The sequence below is a fragment of the Meriones unguiculatus genome, chromosome 20, assembly GCF_030254825.1.
Source record: "Meriones unguiculatus strain TT.TT164.6M chromosome 20, Bangor_MerUng_6.1, whole genome shotgun sequence".
NCBI classification, from domain to species: Eukaryota; Metazoa; Chordata; class Mammalia; order Rodentia; family Muridae; genus Meriones; species Meriones unguiculatus.
Window position 1 is genome coordinate 71,426,452 of NC_083367.1, and position 19,324 is coordinate 71,445,775.

The window sequence follows — 19,324 nt, forward strand, 5'->3', positions numbered from 1 at the left end:
TCTAAGTTTATTTCTTCATGGTGATCTTAAGGGACTCATGAAATACATGCCTCAGTCTTTGGCCCTGGTCCCAGGGAGAAGGCTGGGAATGGGAATGGGAGGACAGAGCGTTGAACAAACAACAAAAGTGGGGAATGAACAACAGGAAGTCATCTCTGCAACCACTCCCTCCCTCTCTCAACTTACATCCATTCGGAGCAAATTCTTAATTCTCGAAAACAAACAAACAAACAAACAAACAAACCCCTCACGACAGGGCTAAGAAGACAGGTCAGCTAGTAAAAGTAAGCTCTAAGCACACAAGCCTGACAAGACAGGAAAATCACCAGGGCTCTGGGCCAAGAAGCCTGGAGTCCCACACAGTGCAGCAGCACAGACAAGAGAGACGCTGCTCACAATAGAAACGTCAGGAATCAACTTCCTAAGAGGTGTTCTCTGACACGTACATCCACCAAGGCACTGTACACACGGTTCTCTCTCTCTCTCTCTCTCTCTCTCTCTCTCTCTCTCTCTCTCTGTTCCTCTCTGTCATTCCTCCATAAATAAATACATAATAATAAAATACTTCATATATGTGTTTTCTACTGGCGTGCTCTTACCTTGTATCTCATTCTAAACTAGAAGCCTAGGGAGCTATTTTACAACAAGGATTTAAAAGGTCCTGGTTTGCTGCTTAGTTCCAAAGCCCACTGATAAAACACAGGGTACTGTTTCTTCCTACATTGTCTCATTCAGCTAAACAAGATGAAATTTTACTGAAATTATTCTTAAAAGGCAAAATAATCTTCTAAAAGCTTGAGGATGTATTAAAAGACCAGAATCAGCAACAGTTTGGTTATTTTTTTTTTTTTTTAACATAGTCACATTAAGAAAGATTTACAAGAGGGCAGGTTTACAAGATTTCCAAGCTTTCCAGGTACAGTGTAACTGAGCAAGGTATGAAGAGCTGCTAGGCTGGGACTAGGACAGTGGGAGCATTCTTGCCCAGAATGTGCAAGGCCCCAGGCTCAATCCCCACTGCTTCAAAGAACGGGGGACCCCTGCCCCAGCCGGGGTTGTCTGGTAAATGTTGTCTGGTAACTATTGCCAGGCTTTCTTTCTCGCTGTTCATCTTACAGGTGAACCAGGCACACTCATGTTTTGTGTGTGAAGCCATGAACTGGAGCATACGTACTATTACCCAGCTTCAAGCCTAGCTAATAGAACACTAAAGCTTTACCTTTAGAGCCATTTTCTAGCCCTAAGGTCAAAACCATTTTGCTAATTTGAACCTTTTGGGGATGAAGCAAGAGTTATGCAAAAGTTCCCAAAGAAATATAAAGACAAGAAGAGACACTAGAGAAAGCCACAGTCACTTGGACACCCACATTATTTTTACACCTAGGATGTAGCCTCTCTTAAATGCCCTCTTCCTAAAGCAAAACAATGTAAGAGTTGACAGTGGAAACAAGGCCAGCCCTTCTCTTGGAGAAAATGGTTCGTGGCTGCCATCTCTGAGGCTGTGAAACCTGGGGATCTTTATGCAACATTTATGTACACATAATAGTTTCTACCATCCAAATTGGTAAAAATATAAAAATCATATCTTTTCAGCTGAGGATCACTTATAGGTGGGAGAGTTTGTAAATTCACATACTACCATAGAAATTTCCCTTTTAAGTCTTATTTCCAAATGATGAAGCTAATGACATGATTTTCTTTGAACACTTTCGAATATGAAAATCACATTTCTGATAAATGTTAACTTAAAGATGTTAACTGTCTCTGGTAAAATAAACATATTCAAAATAAAGACATTTAAAATATCTTAGAAGATAGATATGAGGGTTCACACCTGTTATCAAAGATACTTGGAAGCTGAGGCAGGAGGACTGCTTGATCTCAGGAGTTCAGCACGAGCCAGGGCAACATAGAGCCCATATCTTAGGAAGGAAAGAAAGAAATAAGCCCAGGAGAAGGAAGAGAAAGCGAAGGGGGAAGAGGAGGAGGAGGAGAGCCCCAACCCTGAACAACAAAGGGTCTGGATATGCTGGGAACAATGCTATTATCACCCGGGTTTCTCAAACGTCTAAAGATGCAACCTTCTCAGGGTGTGAGGCTGTATAGTGTGGTTCCACCGTTAACCATCTCTTTTCCGTATTAGAATTAGGCCATTGGCTGTGAAAACGGATACCAAGCACCTATGCGAGGTGCTCTCACTTTCCACATACACCAGAACAGCTAGTGATCCTCTAAATGGTTGCAGTCTGGGCTTCCCCTTTCAGAACATCACAGCGGACTCCTCTGGCTTGAAGACAATGACTTTGAAGAGCCTATATCACGGGCCCCCAGAGCGGTGCAGGGGCAGGGTGTTTGTCTAGCACCCACAAGGCCATGGGCTCCATCCTTAGTGCTACATACGAAAAAAGCAACAAAACCACCCGAGTCAAATTCTGCAGCTTACAATTTTAGAACATTCCAAAGCTTGAGCAGATTCCACCTCAAATATCACACACAGAGGGATATTTTAGTGCACACCTTCCGTGAAAGTCCTCCACCAACGCTTAAAATAGTGCCTTCGGAGGAGGCCACGCGGCATTTTGTCTCCTTGTTACCCACATTTTGGAAACAGTCCACCCACATGGCTCTCCTGAGCCCCAGACCAGGTTAGTAACCATATTTATCACTGGAATGAAAGGCTAGAAAGAGATGAATTCCCAGATGTGAGGAATTATAATGTAATGTTCCCCTAAAAAGACGACCCCAGACGTGGCCTCACAATCCTCTCACATGTGGCCCTGATAGGGTGTTGCTCTTCACAGAACAACTGACTTCACAACACAGGACCCCAGCCTCAGAAGCAGGAGTCCAACTTTTTCTAGAACATTTCACATGGCGTGAAGCAACCAAAGAGATTAAATACCACAGGTCTGCAACTCTCCATCAGCCTTTCCGCCTTATCCCTGCCGTGGCCCAACAATTTCTTTGCACATTCTAATCTATTTGGAATAAACAACACATTCAAATACATAGTTTTACTTCTTTAGGAAGAATATTTCAATACAAGCTCGTTCATCAGTATTAAAGCATGAAACATAATTATCAACTCTTGTCCATCAGCTTTGTGAAAATACAGAACTAGTTATTTACAAGACCTGTGACATAATGACTAAAAATAGAGCACAATTTATTAGCTAAGCGTTAATTTAATTAATTAAATGTGGTTTTTAGACTTACTTGATTTATGTGAACAAGTGTGTATATGTGTGTGTGCGAGTGTGTGTGTGTGTGTGTGTGTGTGTGTGTGTGTGTGTGCATGTGCGTTCACCATTTGTGCATACACCTTTAGGGCCAGCAGAGGGCATCAGATTCCCTGGAGCTAATGCTCTAGGAAGTACCCACTACCTGGATACCTGTACCTAGGAACTGAACCTGGGATCTCTCGAAGAGCAGCGAGGACTCTGTGAAGCCATTTCTCCAGCACCTTAAATGTGCTCTTAGCAAGAAGGTGATAAGCTGAACTCGAAAGCACAAAATTGACACATGGCAGTTCTCACAACCTTCCCCCTCACAGGAGGAAAACAACAAAAACATTGCTATAATAATTCAAAGAAAAATATTTAAATAAACATTCAGCTATTTAAGAAGGAATAAAATTAAATTCTTACCCAGAGCCCCTTCTGAATACTCCATCATGGACAACAGAAGTTCGTTATTAACAGATTCCAGCACAGAACAGATGCTCCTTTGGCAAGAAGAAAGCTATTTTTCACTCCCCCTGGTAACTATCTTTAGCAGTTTACACTCTTAGAAACGAGGAATGTGCGTATGCATTTATTATGAGGCAACACGCCATTATCTAATGTCAGCCACGGGGGCAGGGGAGCCTATGAAATCAGCACAAATGACATCCTAAGACACGCCAGGCGTCAATATAGGCATTGAGCTCTGCTGACAAAGGCCTTATGATCCCTGAGACGCTCAAGATCTGGGCATCCCAGCTATGACAGTGAGCTATTTACATCCCTGGGTAAAAAGGAATCAATAGAGGCCTGAAAACTGCCTTACTCAGATGGCGGGAGAATCACCACGGTGGAAATTATCTAGACGGAGGCTCTTTCAGAAGAATGATGGAATATTCTGGGGTTGAGGGAATGTTGAAATTGCACTCCTTCAAAACACGGGGAAGGCTTAAGTCAGGACGAGAAGGGCAAGAACCACACAGGTCACGACCTCAACCAAGTTCAAGTGAACTCCAGGAACAACGCTTTGTTGGTTGCAGTCCTGCGCAGGCAGCATGACTAAGTGGGTGTGGGGTCTGCAGAAAGTCATTTGGGAAAAACACAGTAGCTGACCACATTAGTGAGCGTACTTCACTAACCCCTTTGTTGCCATCTATGCCTCGTCCCACAGACACAAGTCACTCTCCAGAGTTTCTGGAAGACGGTGCTGTATGTGGAGGGGAGGTACGGAATTCCCGGCCCCTCAGTGGACTGACAGACAGGGCCCTCGTTGAAAGAGACAATTTGTTGAGAAGTTACTAATGGAATTGTGTGTCTGGCACTCTGAATCTGTGTGTGCAAATGAGTGTGATTTTAACATCTGCACTAAAGTGTACGCTCTGTCTAGCAGGGCCCCTTTTCTCGTTCACCTTTGCTAGCTCCATGACTGCTGCAAAGCCAGCCTCCACACAGTTCCCAGATGAAACATCCGGTGGATAAAATGCCCAGTCCTTACATGCATTTCATTTGACTGCTTACCGCAAGGTAATGGTTCTGGTGAACCCTCTGAAAGGAGTCCAGCAAGCCAACACAAATGAAACACGCTTTCTTGGCAGCTTGTAGAAAATGCCGAAGTTCTCTAACTTCGGTCCTAGGTGACAGACGACGAGCTGCTGTGGTCTAAGTGTGAGGTTTCACAATGACCTTGATTCTCTATGGATAAGTCAGCCTTGACCTTGATTCAGACACTATTGACCAGGACGGGACACGGTGGGCTTGATGCTAAAGGACCCACTATGGACAACTCAGTTCTTGTCCTCTCTCGTAGTCTGAGTTTGAACCAAGTCCCTTTTGAGTTACTGTATTTATTCTTCATAATTCGCTGGGTTTATTATATATACTTAATAGTATTTTGGATTTGGGGTGAGAGACCCAGAGTCACGTTCAAAACCATAGATGTGGTCCTTTGATGACCTCACAGACTCAGGACCCAAGGCTAGCTAGCCTGTTTCCATTCTGTTCTGTCACTAAGCCTGGGAGGGCTTTCAAATTCACAGTCCTTCAGCTATAATTTAAATCTAGCATTTGTTTGGGGAACTGGCAACAAAAAGGTAGAGAGGAAGGGTTATTTACTTCTGATAAGCTACCGTTTGTTGCTTAGACACAAAGCAAAGTCAAGACTCAATCTGTTTAAGACCCCCAAGCATGCTCCTAGAGGAACCGGATGAATGCTAGGAAAAGGTTTGCGAGGTGAGCTGGACAGTGGGCCAGGCACTCCGTGCAGAGGCGAAGAACACAGCATGTCTGCCTTGTTCAAGGAGCACGCTGCTCCCAGGGAGACTGAGAGAAGCGCAATTATTTCTCATACCCAGGGTAACTGCTTAGTGTTGATATATTAAACCTGGCTCAACAAAAGCATGAAATAGGAAGCAATAAATGTACTGTGGGAGGCTAAGAAAATTTTATAGAGGAAGTTAAGATTTGGGCTTTACCGTGAAGAATGCATGCATTTTCAGCAGGAGAGGAAAAAAATGGAAGACACATTTTAAGTAGAAAAAATTATGTGGGTTAAAACTCAGAAATATGAAGAGCCCAAGGTTTTTTCAGTAATGAGTACGGGGACTAGTGTGGCTAGAATGAAGGGTATTGGGTGTGGGCGTGAAAGATGATATCAGAGTAAATGATCAAGGCCAGATCACAGGGTTTTGGGTGTGCCAAAAAGTATGGGATTTATCTTATACAAAACAAGAATGCCTGGGATACAAAGTGAATAAACTGTAATAAATAAAAACTTATATTAAAAAAAGAGCATGTATGATTGAAAAGAAATTTTTTAAAGAAAAAAGTTTGTTTCAGAAAGACTGGCTACGTAGGGCGTAGACGGGGGCCGAAGGTCCTGAGTGGAGGAGGGCTTCCAAGATTAGGAAAAGATGATGTAGCAAACAAAACTCTATAAAATGAGACAAAGGAACTCCAATCTTGCTCCATGCTGTTTGAAGACGTCCTGTTCAATAAAAGTCTAGATAACGATTCCTGCAGCCATCACGAAACTCCTAGCTTAAAAAGTGCCATTTTGGTCATATTAAAACAGTCTCAGTAACATAAAGGCATTCCAATGGGAAAGGGAAAAGTCAAATTGTTCCTTTCTATGGATAATAACAATCTTATGCAGGGGGAACCCTTTAAATCACACAGAAGTATGAATACGTGCACACTTTCAGAGGAAACAAACAAAACCAGCAAAGTTGTAGGCGACAGGACCAGCACCAGGAGATAAAGTGCATTTGTATAGAATGTAATGAACAGTCAGCCAAGGAAATTAGAAGAAGGATTCCATTCACAAGAGCATTAAAAACAGTGAAAACTCAGGAATAGACATAATGAAAAGGCAAACCTTACACACTGAAAATGCAAAATATTCCTGAGAGAAACTAAAAGACATAAATTAACGGGAAGATGCTCCATGTTCATGCATTAGGAAACTCTGTATTCTACTACACAAGGGGACCCACAAATTGGGTGTCGTTTCCATGAGACTCTCAATGGTAACTTTTGCAGAACTAGAAAAAAACCACCCTAAAATTCATATAGAACCTCAAGGGATCTCAAAGAGTTAAATCAAGTTTTAAAAAGTAAGTACGGGGTCTGGGAAAGTGACTCAAAGGTTAAGGGAGCTTTCAGCTCTTGCAGAGGAACCAAATTCCATTCTCAACACCGTGTCAGGGGGCTCACAGCTGTCTGTAACTCCAGTTCCAAGTGATGCAGTGTTCTCATCTGGCCTCTGTAGGCACCGTGTGCCCGTGTTCACCTGTGATTGTGTGCATGCGAGTGCACACACACACACACTTAAAGGTGTAAATAAATAGTTTTAAAGAGGTAAATAATATTGGAAGAGTCCCGTTTTACAAGTTCAAAACTTACTGCAAAGCTCTAGTAATCAAAACAGTAAGATACTAATAAAAGAACAGATTATACATGAGACAGCCCACGCAAAGACAGTCACTTAATTTTCAAAAGGGATGACAACACCACTTAGTGGGAAAATGGCAGCCGTTTCAGCAAAAAGTTCCTGGAGAACTAGATGTCCACGAGCAGATGAGTTTATAACTTAATATGAGTAAAAAACTTAAGTTCTAAACACTACAAAACCACCAGCAAAAAAAAAAAAAGGAGGGGGGGTGATATCATCGTCACTACCTCCACATTGTTTTTGCAGTGATTGCATGAATAAGGCACCCAAAGCATGAGCAATGGGAAAAATGGTGACAACCAAATTTCAAAATTAAGAACACCAGTTTCAAAAATATCATCAACATAGTAAAAAAGCAACCCACTGGATGGGAGAAAGTTCTTAAAAACCATATATCTGCTACAGTATTGGTATATTTTTATATTGATATAAAAACAGAACTTTTTAAATTCCCCTGACCTAATAACAATAACAGAGATTTTGTTGTTGTTGTATTAAAACTAAAAAGGGTCATGAGTGCAAAGAACTTAAATAAACATTTTCCCAAAGACACACAAATGGCAAGCACACAAAAAGATGTTCAACACTGATAATTATTAGGAAAATGCACACCAGAACACAGATGAATCACATTTTACAGCTATTATCAAGAAATTAGGAAAAATAGGAGTAGTGGTGAGAAGGAAAGTCTGGAATCCTAACATTGCAGGCAGCAGTGAGGTATGGTACCGTGACTATAGGAAACAGACAGAAGTTGTCAGAAAGTTAAACACAGAACTATCAGTTATCTGGAACTTTTAACTATACACTGAACTCCACAGCACTGAAAGCGGACAGTGGAGTCTGATGGCTTTGTTTTGTTTTAAATCAGCAGTGTTGGCAGATTTAAAGGGTAGACGGACCATGTGCCCACGGAAAGATGAGTGGATAAACTAAATACAGCATGACTGTGCAGTAGGTGTGCTGCGATCCGACAGACACAGGATGGACAGACACAATCATGGAGCAACTCCATTTTTAAGAGACCTAAAGTACAGTAGTAGTGGTTGCCCAAGCCTGGGAGTAGGCACAGTGATTGCTTAAAGGATAAAATTCGGTGTGGGAAGATATGAAGCCTCGGGTGTAGATCACGGTCCAGTGTCAACACACTTACCGAGGCCGAACTAAGCACTAAAAGATGGCTAATGTGCCAGTATAGTTTGTCGTGCAGACTTGGTCATAATTTAGAAACAAAATCCAAGAAAGGAAGCCTGAAGGGCAGGTTCTGACTTAGCCGAGACACTACCATGCAGAAAGGAAAGTGACCGTAAAACAAACTACAATGGTTGAACCGGCTCAGGCTGAGCCTGACCAACACCGACAGTCAAGACGCTCAGGGACTCGCTCAGGGACGTGGACTCACGTTGCAGGTGGAGGAGCCATCCAGTGTCGGGTAGGAGCCATCAGGCCAGTCTGCAGGATCCAAGGCCGCTGAGTGCCGGTGCTGGGCCTCGTACTCCTTCAGCTGCAAGAACAAATGAAAGGCTGAAGTGGAAATAGTGGCCGTGTGCTGTCTGTTACACAGCAGAAAGCACACAGAACTTGTCTGTGTTGGTGATGCTGACTAGGTGACCAGGTGACTCAGGGCCAGCCAAAGCTAAGCCTTGCAGAACCAGGGTATGACACTCTGCCTTCAGGCTTTAAACCAGACCAGTAGATAAAACAGACTCTTTGTATGCTGTTCCAAGCAGAACCTGGATTTTCCTCCTCCGACATCAAAATAATTTTTTTCTGGTGCAAATGTAGAAACTTGCTACAGTGTATGTCCACATATGTACGGCCAGAACTAGATACAGCGTGCCCTTCCTCTCAGAGGACCCTGGAAGAGGCCAGTGACATCCAAGGAACAGAGGGAGAATCCCTGAAGCTTCAGAAATGCCAGGGCCAGGCTGGGGATGCTGCTCAAAGAGTGGAGTGCTTGCCTTGCCTGCAGGGTCCCAGGCTCAATCCCCAGCATCACACAGGCTGGGCGTGGGGTGTGCACTCCGCTGTGTTAATGATGTTCCTGAAACTGCTGTTCTTAATTTTGAAATTTGGTTGTCACCGTTTTTCCTATTGCTCATGCTTTGGGTGTCACATTCATGCAATCACTGCGAAAACAATGTGGAGGTAGTGACGATGATATCACCCCCCTCCCCCCTTTTTTTTGCTGGTGGTTTTGTAGTTTTTAGCAGTCATCCCAGAACAGAGAGGGAGAGGCATCCGGAGGCCTTGCCTTTCTCATTCAAAGCTGGGATATTCTATCTGTGGAGCAAGTAGGAAGTGGCTTACTAGGGACCTCGAACATGGGGAGGGAATAAAAAGAAGGAAAAAAAAAAGCCTTTCAGAGCTGCTGAAAGTGTAGGCTTAGAAACTCAGTGTTTTAGTGTTAACGAAAAACAAGCACAGGAAGGAAAGGAGAGGTTGTAGAGAAGGGAGCAAATACAGCAAAACCCAGTACAGGCTCTTTCAGAACACTGCGAATGAGGCAGTCCAGGGCTGTTTGCATTCACCACTGAGGAGCCGCACTCAGCTCTTCAGACACCCGGGCTCTCGCTGCTTTCAAATTTCACTGCAATTTAGTCTTCAGATCCAAATTAAGACGCGGATCAAACAATGTTCCAAGAAGCATATCAATACTGACATAACCCGACATCGGGGCTTCGCAAGGGTCTTAGCTGCGAGGTGGCAAAGTCAGCGTCGTTTACCTAGATATGTGGGAGGAGGTAGGCAACACTGATTACAGAGTTGGACAACAGGGAATAGATGGGATCCATCTCAGAGGCTCGCTACTACAATCAAGCAGGTGCAGCCAAGCCCTCGGCACACATCTATGCACAAACAGCACTGTGACTACCACCCGTGGCTTCGGGCAGGCGCACAGCGCACATTAAAAGCACACGGCCTGAGGATTCTGCTCTTAGTGGCGCCAATCACTTTAATCTCTGCCGTATCATCAGGGACATATACACCGCCCTCATCTTTATGGTACACTAATGTTAAACACAGTGAGCCGAGCCTTCCATCTGGATACTCGGCTTCTGCAATGCCTGGTTGGGAAGAAATGTCAGGTGGAAAGGGATTAGCACGTGAATGTCAGTTTTGTCCCGGCCTCTGCTCCATTATTATATTCAATCTTAGCCCCAACTACCAGGAGTCATGAAATAAGCTCCGTCTTTAAGTAAAAGACAAAGAAACAAATTCCTAACCCGGCACCTATAAGCTGACAAGCTTTTTAATCCCCCAAGGACTTTACTTCTGACTCACGCAGGTGTAGCTGAGGAGCAGTGTTGTCAGGTGACCAAATATGCAGCTTCAGTTTTGGGTTTTTGTCTTTGTTTTCCTCTGTGCAGCCTTGGCTGTCCTAGACTTGCTTTGTTGAGCAGGCTGGCCTCAAACTCACAGAGCTCGGCCTGCCCCTGCCTCTCCGAGTGCTGGGATTAAAGGCGTCACCACCGCACCCAGCGGCAGCTTCAGTTTCAAGATTTATATTTTCAAGAAGGTAAGACTGCAATGTCATGGTGATGGGCTCTCTTGCCTTCATTCAGACAATACCCAGAAAGCAAAAACTTCCTAGTTCTGGGTGCAGCATCCCTGCTCTGTAAGCACATACCCTGCGCCGCCTCAACCCACACATGCATAAATCAGCCAGATAAATGAATGATCCATAGCTTCCTGGGGTGTCATAGGGCTTTCTAGACTGTGAGCAGCTAGGACAGGATTCAAGTACCCTGAACTTAACTGCCAACAATTACACATGTCCTTAAAATTAGTGCTTGCCAACTGTGGTCTTCAGAAACTGCCAATTACCTAGATCCTGTAAAATTTAATCATTTGTAATTAATAAAACTGACTTCCCTAAAGCCCAAAGCACATGTCTAACACAAAACTCCTAGAAAATATTTGGCATGCTGTTTTCTTGGAAAGAACCATTCACCTAATACAGAAATCATCTATTAGGCTATCTTTACATTAAAAAATTACCCTGGACTGAGAGGAGTTTTGCAAACTTCACTATCTTCAAATGCTCACAAAGGTCTGTAGTCCCTCATGGCTGTGCCTGGTCATCTTCCTTTGCATCAGATAAATGGGTCCTTAGCAGGCCAACAAGATGGCTCAGCACTCAGGGTGCTTGCCTCAAGCGTGAGCTAATCCTAGCATCCACATGGTGGAAAGAACTGACTCTTGTGGGTCACCCTGCAGGTGCCCCATGGTGTGTTAAATCCACACACATATACTTACACAGAAACAAACACATACTTTTAGAGGAGTTTTTAGGGATGTGAATCACAGTTGGATAATTTATGGTGAGAATACACACGACAGGGCTAAACTCTTATGAGGGAATTGTGGTGGATCAAAAGAGCCCAACTTGAACACAGACAAAATTTTCCCCATCATAACAACACCCAACTCCAAGTGGCAAGTTGGCAACCTCCTCTCCCCAGAGCTGTCCTATTAACTGTGAGTGGGAATTTCAAATCCCAGGTTCTCCCTCTGCGTCTTGCATGTCACAATACGAGGCATGAGGGCATTCTCATCACAGTCCCTATGGGAGGTCTGCCTTTGCCATTCTTGTATGCATTGATCCCAAGTACATGTGGGACCTTCCTCTGGGCACAGCTTAAAGGAAGCAAATCACCTCTGCAAAATCTTTTGTATCCTCTAAATTTCTTGTTTTGTCTCTGGAAGAAAGAAAGAAAGAAAGAAAGAAAGAAAGAAAGAAAGAAAGAAAGAAAGAAAGAAAGAAAGAGCCACTTAGTAATTAAAGCAGGAGGACGCTGCCCTGAGAATAGCAGTGTCCACCCGTCATCCATCACAGTGTCCAGCCTTGCGTACAGATAGCACAGTGTAGACAATGTCACCGTCATTCTCCTACTGGCCATCTGCATTTCTGGACTGCTTAAGGGACAACATTCTTGATGCCCCAGTGAGCTCTACAGCTGCACCTGAGACTAGGCAAAGGCCAGCAAGCCAGCAGTACAGGCACTTCTGAAACCTCATACTGACACATACGTGGCAAAGCCACTATCTCCGCAGGCTGTCTTCTAACTTCCGCCTGGCTGCTAAAATTAGTCCCTTCTCCCCCTCTGCTTTTTCTCCAAGTCTGAAAGTATTCCTTTCTTTTCTGACTGTCTATATTAGATTGTACTGAGGCACCTTTAAAGGTTTCCCTTGCCTCAAGGAAATGAGTGAACCTCATCCCATTCTGCTCTCATGCCAAACACGAGCGCTGTTTGAGGGCCTCAGACATCTGCATTCAGACGCTGCAGTTTCGCTATTTGAACACACCGGAGCCGCATCACTCACCCGGAGGCGAGAAAACTCCTACTCACCATAGGAGAAACACACGGAGGTAGCCTCTTCCGTATATGCACTTTCTAGGAGTTCTGCTAGACTTCTCCCCAATGCTGGGGCAGACACAAGGGATGGAACCAGAGAGAAACTGCGTGGGGACTTTGACACTCAGGGGCACAGGCAACAGCCTGGGCTGAGAAAGAGAGAGCAGGCTATCTGAATGAGGCCCGGACAAGGCCGTCACCCATCACGAGCTCCATCACCTATCTCAGCACCAATACGCTTATATGCAGTAAGCCAAGGCACTCTGTCTCTCCACTGTCATGAACTTCAGTATGCCGGAGACTTGGGGGGCTGTGGCCAGCACAACAATCCCCCAACCCCACAGACGATGAGAGTCAGCCCAGGCCCCCAGGTTTCCTCCCAAAGTCAGTCTCGCTCCATTCCCTAAGTGACTCTCTCTCCCTCCCTTCGCCATCCCGATCCCTTACTCCCAACCCCCTCGCCTCCGTAATGGTCAGTATTAATCGTCAACTTGACAAGATGTAAAATCGTCTAGGAGATGGACATGCCTGGGGGGTATCGTAAATATATTAACAATGTGGGGCTGGGGGCTGGAGGGGGGCTTAGTAGTTAAGAGCACCTGTTATTCTCTCCGAGGGCCTGAGTTTGATTCCCAGCACCCACCTCAGGTTACAACTACCTGTAACTCCAGCTCCAGGGGGTGCAACGCCACAGAAGAAGGATGTATACATGTACATATATACACATGGCATACACTCTCACAAGCACACATACATAAATCATGAATATAAAAAGGAATCCTTCTAAAAAGAATAATGTGGGCAGGCCCATCTTTAACTGTGGGACCACTTCCTGGGCAGGAGAGCCGGGGCCGTATGAAGTATAGACGGCAAGCTTAAATGTGGGGGCAGGCGTGGGTCTCAGAAAAAATACAACGGAGACCGTGAGCTACCCAGCACAAACATTCACTGCCATCTCACTCTTGCCTGGAGATGCCATGCCACTGTCCTCAAGCTTCTACTGCCATGACTACGCCTGCCCCCCGCCCCCACCCCCCCACTGCTAACATGGTAGGCTGAATCCTGCAACCATCGGGCAAAACAAAACCCTGTATTCCTTAAGCTGTTTTTGCTAAGAAATTTGTCACTAAGACAGATGTTTTATTATACAAGGCGAATGTGTGTACAAGCAAGTAAAATGCACTAAGTATCTTATTTGATCAATTTGATAAAGTAGCTACACGTGGCCACTAAAATACCATCAAAATATTTCTTTGGGGGTTAAAGATGTACAGCAGTCACAAAACATGCATGAGGCCCTGGTTTTGATGTCTGATGCCACACACACACACACACACACACACACACACACACACACACACACACAGTAGATATTACATTCCTGTACCCTCTGATGCCCCAAACATTCTTCAGTGGTCACAGGGGTAAAGGACACACCCTCACTCTTACCCTAGCAAGCGCTTCTTCAATGGTGATCATTTTTTCCTTGACCATCATCATCAGCTGAATGCGCTCCTCGTCGCTCATCGTGATCTCACTGGCCACGTAGCCCACATCTTCTCCTGAGATTGAACACAGACAAATGCAAGTGAGAGACGAAGCAGGCCTCTAGCCAGGAAGCCCCTCCTCCTGAGTGAGATGGACATTTCTCGGGGGCCCTGTCCACCTTGCATGCTACAGATGGAGCAGAGGGATGCAGAACCAAGCTGCCTGTCTGGAAGCCAAAAGCGCATCTATCTGGGAAGTGAGTTCTAAGAACACGTGCAAACTGCCACAGAAGCAAACCGTCCAAAAACGAGCAGAACTTCTGAGGCAGGTCTTCTAGACATGGTACAAAGTTGACAGGGGATTTCTTGTTACAGATCAGCCATTTAAATGCCCAGCTTGATCGGACGAGCAGGCTTCTTTGGGTTGGACATTCTCTGCAGTTTACCGTGTGACACATGAACAAGAAGAACATGTATTCGTACGAGACAGCTGCCGCTGTGACGGGAGGTCACCCACAGAACCAAGCCTGCTGAGCCAATTCAACAGTCTTTCCCTACTGAGTGGTCTGACTGCTGTTCTCACAGGGAAACAAACAAACAAACACACAAACAAAGCCGCAGGCTAGGCGTGTCAGCCTCAGGGAAGACAGGTCTACAGCTGTGTCTATCTGGAAGCACTGCAGCCACAAGGGTCAGTGCAGCAGGCGGACACACACACCAGGAGGAAGCAACATGGGAGGCCTGGGTCTCTCTTCTGCTCCACCCTCATCCGACATGCTTTGGTGCTTCTGGTATCATAAGGACCTTCGTCAGAGATTTGCAGACCCTTACTGAACAAGGACAAGACAAAGGAAGCGGCCTGGAGATGCACAGGAAGCCGTGGTGGAGGAGACCTAGCTTGCGATTTGTGTTTCCACCATGTCTCTGCCTCTCGTTTCTATTTTTGTTGTTGTTGTTGTTATCGTTGCTTTTGGTTTTTCGAGACAGGGTTTCTCTGTGCAGCCTTGGCTGTCCTGGATTTCATTTGTAGACCAGACTGGCTTCAAACTCACAGTGATCTGCCTGCCTCTGCCTCCCTGAGTGCTGAGATCAAAGGTGTGTGCCACCACGCCCAGTTTCCATCTTGTAATCAATCAGTTCAGAAGTACCCCTCAAGTCCTTTCTGACACTCTTTCAATTGTGGAAGAATGAAAGGGTGTGTTGGATTTGGAGAGAAGCCTGCCGGTTTGATTCATTTTACTACTTGTGTTGAGTGACACAGGGCTGGTTGGGTGTTTCAGGAAGCCATGTGCACTGCTGACTCTCTCTCTAAGACTTATTTTTATCAATATCTATGTGTCTATGTTTCTATATAAGTGAATGACACATGTGGATGCTCCCAAAGGCCAGACTAAGGCATCAGATCTCCCTGGAGCTGGAGTCAAGCTTTCCTGACACAAGTACTGGGAGCCAAACTCCCATCCTTTAGAAGAGCAGCAAGTGCTCTTCACCACTGAGCCTTCTCTTGGGCTTCGTCTCCGCTTGCCATGGCCTTCTTTCTCCACAACTTTCTAAGTGAGACTTTGTCAGAACACAAAGTCTGTCTGGAAGCCCAGATGATTCTTGGTCTCTACCAAACGAGAAAGCTCCAAGTGCTGAAGAACAGTTTCCTCAGTACGGGGACAACTAAAAAAAACGTCGTCATGAAAGAGCCGTCTGAAAACTCAGGTGTGCAGGAAGCTAAAGTCCACGGTCAAGTTCCTTGTGTCTGGGCGGAGTGACTGGACAGTCTTCCTGACAGGAGAGGTCACGTTACTGTGTAAAAGGAAACCCAGCGGCGTCCGAGGAGGCCAGTAAGGCATGTTCAGTTATTGATAAGCCCTTCCAGCCAGACAGGAATGTGGAAGTCCAAGTGTCCTGCTTCCCTCTGTGAACACTGGGGGAAATGTAAATTACATAACGCGGCCTCCAGGGATGACAGATTTATTTGCTAACTAAACAAAAACAAAGGCGAGGCCTGGAGAGAGGGCAGAGCTCCCTGCAACACAGCAGCCGGGTATGTTCTCATGATGTCAGACCCAAAGAGGGTTTCCAGGGGCAACAGCTCCATAACTGTCCCTGCCACAGAGGAACAGTTCAGAAGAATGCAAAGGCTCCAAGCGGGGGTATGCACCGGAGGGTCCAACACTAACAAACTCCACGATTCCCTTGGGCTGTTGGGGTCAGCGCTTGGCCAGTTTAAGAGAAGAGCAGGGAGAGGGGAATGTCTGTAGACAGAGGGCCACTAGCTTGGACAGTTTTCTTCTCTTCGAGTTCAAGAAATTCATGGGGTCAAAATCTTGAAGCCATGAAAGGAATGTCAGAAAAGTTGACTATTTTGTAGGCATATGCAATGAATTATTCCTAAATTGGAGTGTCCCTTTAGCTCAGGGTAGGGCTTCAGAGCATTATGAAGCCACAAGGACTCATTGTCCAGGAGCCCCAGCACTGTACCTTTGGAGGTCTGCCTCATTACTCCTTTCTGGTTCTTTCGAAAATTCTGCCAGAAGTACTTGTTTTTCTTCTTCCAATCGCCTTTGCCTTTAAGAAAGAAACAAAGGGAAAAAGGAAGGAGAGGGAGAGAGAGAGAGAGAGAGAGAGAAAGAGAGAGAGAGAGAGAGAGAGGCACAAGCAGTAAATTTACTGATACAAAAGCAGTCTCTTTCTTATAATGTGAAAGCTTGAACGAACACTCTGATTGCACAAAGACAGTTTTTCAGTTTGTGAAAGACTGTGAAATAGCTATAAAGTTGTTTAAAAGAAATGCAAATTTGCTAGTAGGAAAAAAAATGGCCCAATGAGGTTAAGAAAAGAAATACAGGCACATCAAAGGGGCAGGCCAAGCACGCGCTCTCAGGTTCACTTTGATGTCTGTTTAGCCAGTGTGCCTCCTCCCGCCTTGTATGGCGGTACAGTCTCTCCCTTCGGCTGCAGCCACAATTATTTCCACTATGCCACAAACAGAAGGCTTGCAGAGGTTCGAGTTGTTTTGTTTTGTTCCTGCTGTTTACCCACCATTGCTTTATTTCCCTTATTCCAAATTTAATGAAGAAAACACAAAGGCTGTTATGGCCTGGTGTGCACTGCTCAGCACAGACTAACCAACCTGGATCACTGGGGTGTTGGCTGGCGTGGGTCTACAGCACAGGGAAGGCGTGATCCCCAGATCTCTAATGTTCAGGGTCTTTGGTGACCAACCTATAGACTAAAAAGGTCACAAAGACAAGAAAAACAGAGGGCCCTGCTGCAGCATCGCCTAACTCAAGTCACCTCCCACCTATCTTGGACTAAGACTGGGTGATTCAGCAGTAGAAACAAATTTGGCATCAATAGACATTTAAAAAACTCCATTACGGTTCTAGTAATTGACAATATGAAATACCTTTTTAAATGCAAACAGATGAGAGTTCAGCCAGTGACGAGATTGTTTTACAAGCATGAGGTGCAAAGTTCAACTTCCCAGAAGCCACAATGCTGAAGCTGGGCATGGTGGCACACACTTATAACCCCAGCACTGGACAGGCAGAGACAGGAAGGTCAATGTAGCCTACGGACCAGCCAGCCCAGAGATTTGGTGAAGGAGAGGCTCTGGTCTCAAACAACAAGGCTCATGGCTCCTGAGGAATGACGGCTAAAGTTTTCCTCTGGGAGAGCATGCACACACACACATGTGCATACATGCACACACCAAAAAATGTAAAAGGCAAACATGAAGGAGAACAGTCAGTGTGTGGGAAGGGCAGCTCTTTTATTCTTTAAAAAGGAAAGGCGGTGGCAGCAATGGCTGCCGCTGCGCTGATGTGGCGCACCCAGAGCAGCTCTGTCTCTGTTTGGTGTCTGCCTGGTTGTCCTGTGGCCACTGGAAACAAGGCCCAGCAAAGCAGCGGCTTCCACAGTCTAGACTGGTGGTGCCAAGCCATGATGCATGGAGCAGCCATGTGGGAACTCCATCAGGCTCCCAAGCTAGCAAGGGTGTCATTTGTCAAAACAGGATGTCCTCATTTAAATGCTGACAGCCCTGGAGGCCTGGGAATGAAACCCAAGCCCTTCTGACTTGGATTTTCTAGGTTCTCTGGTCCACAAGGTTAGTTTCATGGGGTCTGGCGCCTGTGAGCAAGTCCCAAAAGCAGATATCAGCCATGAAAGGCAAAAAACAGACTGGGTGTCAGTCATTTGGCCTCTTCTTAGAGAGGAGACTACAGTGCATTTCCTTCCTTCTCGTACACACACAGATAAGCTTTTTGAGACAGGGTTTCTGTGTATAGCCTTAGCTGTCCTGGAACTTGCTGGGTAGACCAGGCTGGCCTTGAACTCAAAGATCTGCCTGCCTCTGCCTCCCAAGTGCTGGGTTTAAAGGTGTGTGCCACCACTGTCCAGCTCCTATTTTGCTTCTGTAATGGAGATAATAAAAATAGCTAACATTTCTTCAGCACTTACAATACCCCGGCACTTTGCTGTTTAACCACCTCATTTAAGTCTCATGTTTCTCCTCCTCCTCTCCCTCTTCCTCCTGGCCCTCCTCCTCTGCCTCCTCCTCCTGGCCCTCCTCCTCCGCCTCCTCCTCCCCGTCTTTTTTAACAGTAACAGGGCCTCACCACGTATCTCAGGCTCACCTGGAACCCACTATCATCAGGCCTCGAGCTCCCATGTGCTGAGATTGCACTAAGTCCTACCATGCCCACTGTTATTCATAGGATCCGTTCTTATTCCACTCAGAAGGTAAGAAAACCAAGCCCTGGAGAGGCAAAGGTCTGAGGTCACAACAGCTGCGTTGGCACTCACGATTCAAAACCTGACCACCGGATGTGAGTGCTTATTACCCACCAACCCTCTGGCCTTTGCTACATCAAGAACAGATCTTAGCAGGTACACACACCTTTAATCCCAGCACTCAGGGAGGCTGAGGCAGGCAGACCTCTGTGAATTGGAGGCCAGCCTGGTCTACAAAGTGAGTCCATGACTACCAAAGCTACACAAAGAAACCTTGACTCAAAAAAAAAAAAAAAAAAGAATCCAATTAGATATTTAAATCAAGGGCAAGGAGTACTGACCTACACAGCCGTCTTCTGAGTTCGACTTATGGAGGGGATACCTAGAAAAAGAAAGCGAAATGTGAACATGTTACAGACAGCCTTGGTTTGGGGCTTTTCACTGAATCCTTCCTTACCAGTTGGACCTTGGACCAACAATGCCTATTGGATCTTGGGGAGTATTTACAATTGGTCTTTCCTACATATCTGCTGAGTTCCTAGGAAATGGATACCATTTGTCAACACTGATTAATGACCC

The 19,324-nt window shown here is 45.5% G+C and overlaps 1 protein-coding gene across 2 annotated transcripts in view; it reads right to left on the reverse strand.

The window, feature by feature from the left end:
- Sash1 (SAM and SH3 domain containing 1) overlaps window positions 1-19,324 on the reverse strand; it is a 165,700-nt gene that overhangs the window by 47,194 nt on the left and 99,182 nt on the right. For both annotated transcript variants that reach the window (XM_060373698.1, XM_060373697.1), the window contains exons 5-8: window positions 19,087-19,127; window positions 16,490-16,576; window positions 13,980-14,092; window positions 8,573-8,674 (exon numbers count right to left, since the gene is read on the reverse strand). In XM_060373698.1, the coding sequence (XP_060229681.1) occupies window positions 8,573-8,674; window positions 13,980-14,092; window positions 16,490-16,576; window positions 19,087-19,127 (343 nt within the window). The remainder of the gene's footprint in view (window positions 1-8,572; window positions 8,675-13,979; window positions 14,093-16,489; window positions 16,577-19,086; window positions 19,128-19,324) is intronic.